General features: G+C 29.7%; 1 protein-coding gene across 1 annotated transcript in view; it reads left to right on the top strand.

Annotated features, from left to right (window-relative positions):
* Nucleotides 1–532, top strand: part of LOC109834872 (MATH and LRR domain-containing protein PFE0570w-like) — a 6163-nt gene extending 5631 nt beyond the window's left edge. Inside the window, exon 3 of the mRNA XM_020402889.1 lies at nt 269–532. Coding sequence (XP_020258478.1) covers nt 269–532 — 264 coding nt within the window. The remainder of the gene's footprint in view (nt 1–268) is intronic.

Below are 2083 nucleotides of genomic sequence, written 5' to 3'. Positions count from 1 at the left end.
TCTGGCCCAGCTCTGGGGGTCAAACAACTGTTTGGCCGGGCGGGCCGGCCCTGTTCGAACGACCATCTTTGTGCTTTTCACCAAAATACCACCAAAATGGCCAAAAATGGGCCTAATTTTGAGGGTATTTTGGTTATTTTTCTAGGGGGTTGCCTCTATAAATAGAGGGAGTTTTTATTTATTTTTCTCATCCAAAACTTACCGACTTCTCTCTAATACTCTCGAATATTTTCTTATTCTCGTTTTTGCTCTCTAATTATTTAATCAGATGGCTTCCTCCTCTAATTATGAAGGGCAAATCCCAACTCTCGATGTTAAAACGAGTCCTAATACTCCTACTACAGGAGATACAATTACAACTCCTACCGATATTGATCACGAATCCGGTGGCGATGATTCTGCACCTAGAGCTCCTAAAAGACCGAGATTCGATGTGTGGAACTTCTTCGAGAAGATAGAAGTCACCAGGGATCAACACAGTAGGCTTTTCATCCAGAAAGCTAAGTGTGCATTGTGCGGCCATATTTTCTAAGCTCATCATAAAAGCGGCACCAAACGCCATTTAGAAAAGCACAACAGAAGTCAGGCAACGCCTCAATGCGATATCCGACAATCTTTACTCTCCCAATCATCATCCTCTAGTAGTCTCGGTAGTTGGAACTATGACGCAATTAAAGTCAGGAAATGCGTCATCAGGTTTATTGTTCTTAAAAACATTTCTTTTAAATTAATAGAAGATGATAAATTTGACGATATGATTACATATGGTTTTTATCTCGAATTTAAAAAAATTTCTCGTTAATCTTATCAACGTGATATTTTGAAATATTATCACGAGGAACAAATAAAAATAGTTTCTTATTTTTAAAATTTAAACTGTAAATTTTCTTAACTTCTGATATTTGGACATCTAGAGCACAAACTGGTTATTTATATATCACATCACATTGGATTGATGATAATTGGCAAATATTTAAAAGAATTATTTCTTTTATTGCATTTGAAGATTCACATAATGGTATTAGTATTGCAAATTTAATAATAGAAGAACTTATAAAATTAAAAATTTTAGAAAAAATATTTTCTCTTTCACTAGATATGTAAGTAATAATAATGTAGTTGTTCATCATATCAAATTATCTTTGCTATTGCCATGTCATGGTGATATTTTTCATATTAGATGTATGTGTCATATTTTAAATTTAATTATTTTTGCTATTGCCATGTCATGGTGATATTTTTCATATTAGATGTATGTGTCATATTTTAAATTTAATTATTCAAAGTGTATTTGGTGAAATTAATTTTTCATATTAGATGTATGTGTCATATTTTAAATTTAATTATTCAAAGTGTATTTGGTGAAATTAAATTCATGATAGAAAATGTTAAGACAATAGCTTATGCTCATAATACTTCTGAACAAAGACTTAAAAAATAAAAACAATTGTGTAAATTTTTTTTAAACCCATATTAATTCCAAAAGATGTTGACCATAGGTAGAATTCTACCTATGCAATATTAAATATAGCAATAGAGTATAAAAAAATTATAAATAATTTTATTATTTTCTATGCTTCTAGTTCTAGCTCTGGTAATATATATGGAATAACTGAGGATGAATGGTTATATATAGTGTAAAAGAGATGTTACAAGTTTTTTATGATGCTACTATGTTATTATTTGGTTGTTATTATCCAACTATTATTCAAGCTGCTTTACAAGTTTTAAATATTCAAACTTTTTTTGAAATTATTTTGGAAATATGATTTTTCAAATGGAAAGTAAATTTAATAAGTATTTTAGGCCTATTTCTATTATTTTTGGTTTGAGGGTTCTTATTGATCTATGTTTGAAGGATGTTAGCCTAAAACTTGTTAAATTCTTTGTATGATAACATGGTAATAGATATTGATGATGGTCAAACTATTACTGTTCTTACTCATCATAATACTATTAGAACTTATTTTTAAAGATTATATGATGAGTATGCAGTTAGATATGGTGTAAGTACATATTGTTGGCCTTCTTGTTTTGATGATGTTTAACAAACAATTTATTACTAATGTTGTTTGTCTAGTGT

This window comes from Asparagus officinalis, chromosome 3, assembly GCF_001876935.1.
Source record: "Asparagus officinalis chromosome 3, Aspof.V1, whole genome shotgun sequence".
NCBI lineage: Eukaryota > Viridiplantae > Streptophyta > Magnoliopsida > Asparagales > Asparagaceae > Asparagus > Asparagus officinalis.
The sequence above is the reverse complement of the archived record's forward strand: the minus strand, read 5'-3'. Positions and strand labels throughout refer to the sequence as shown.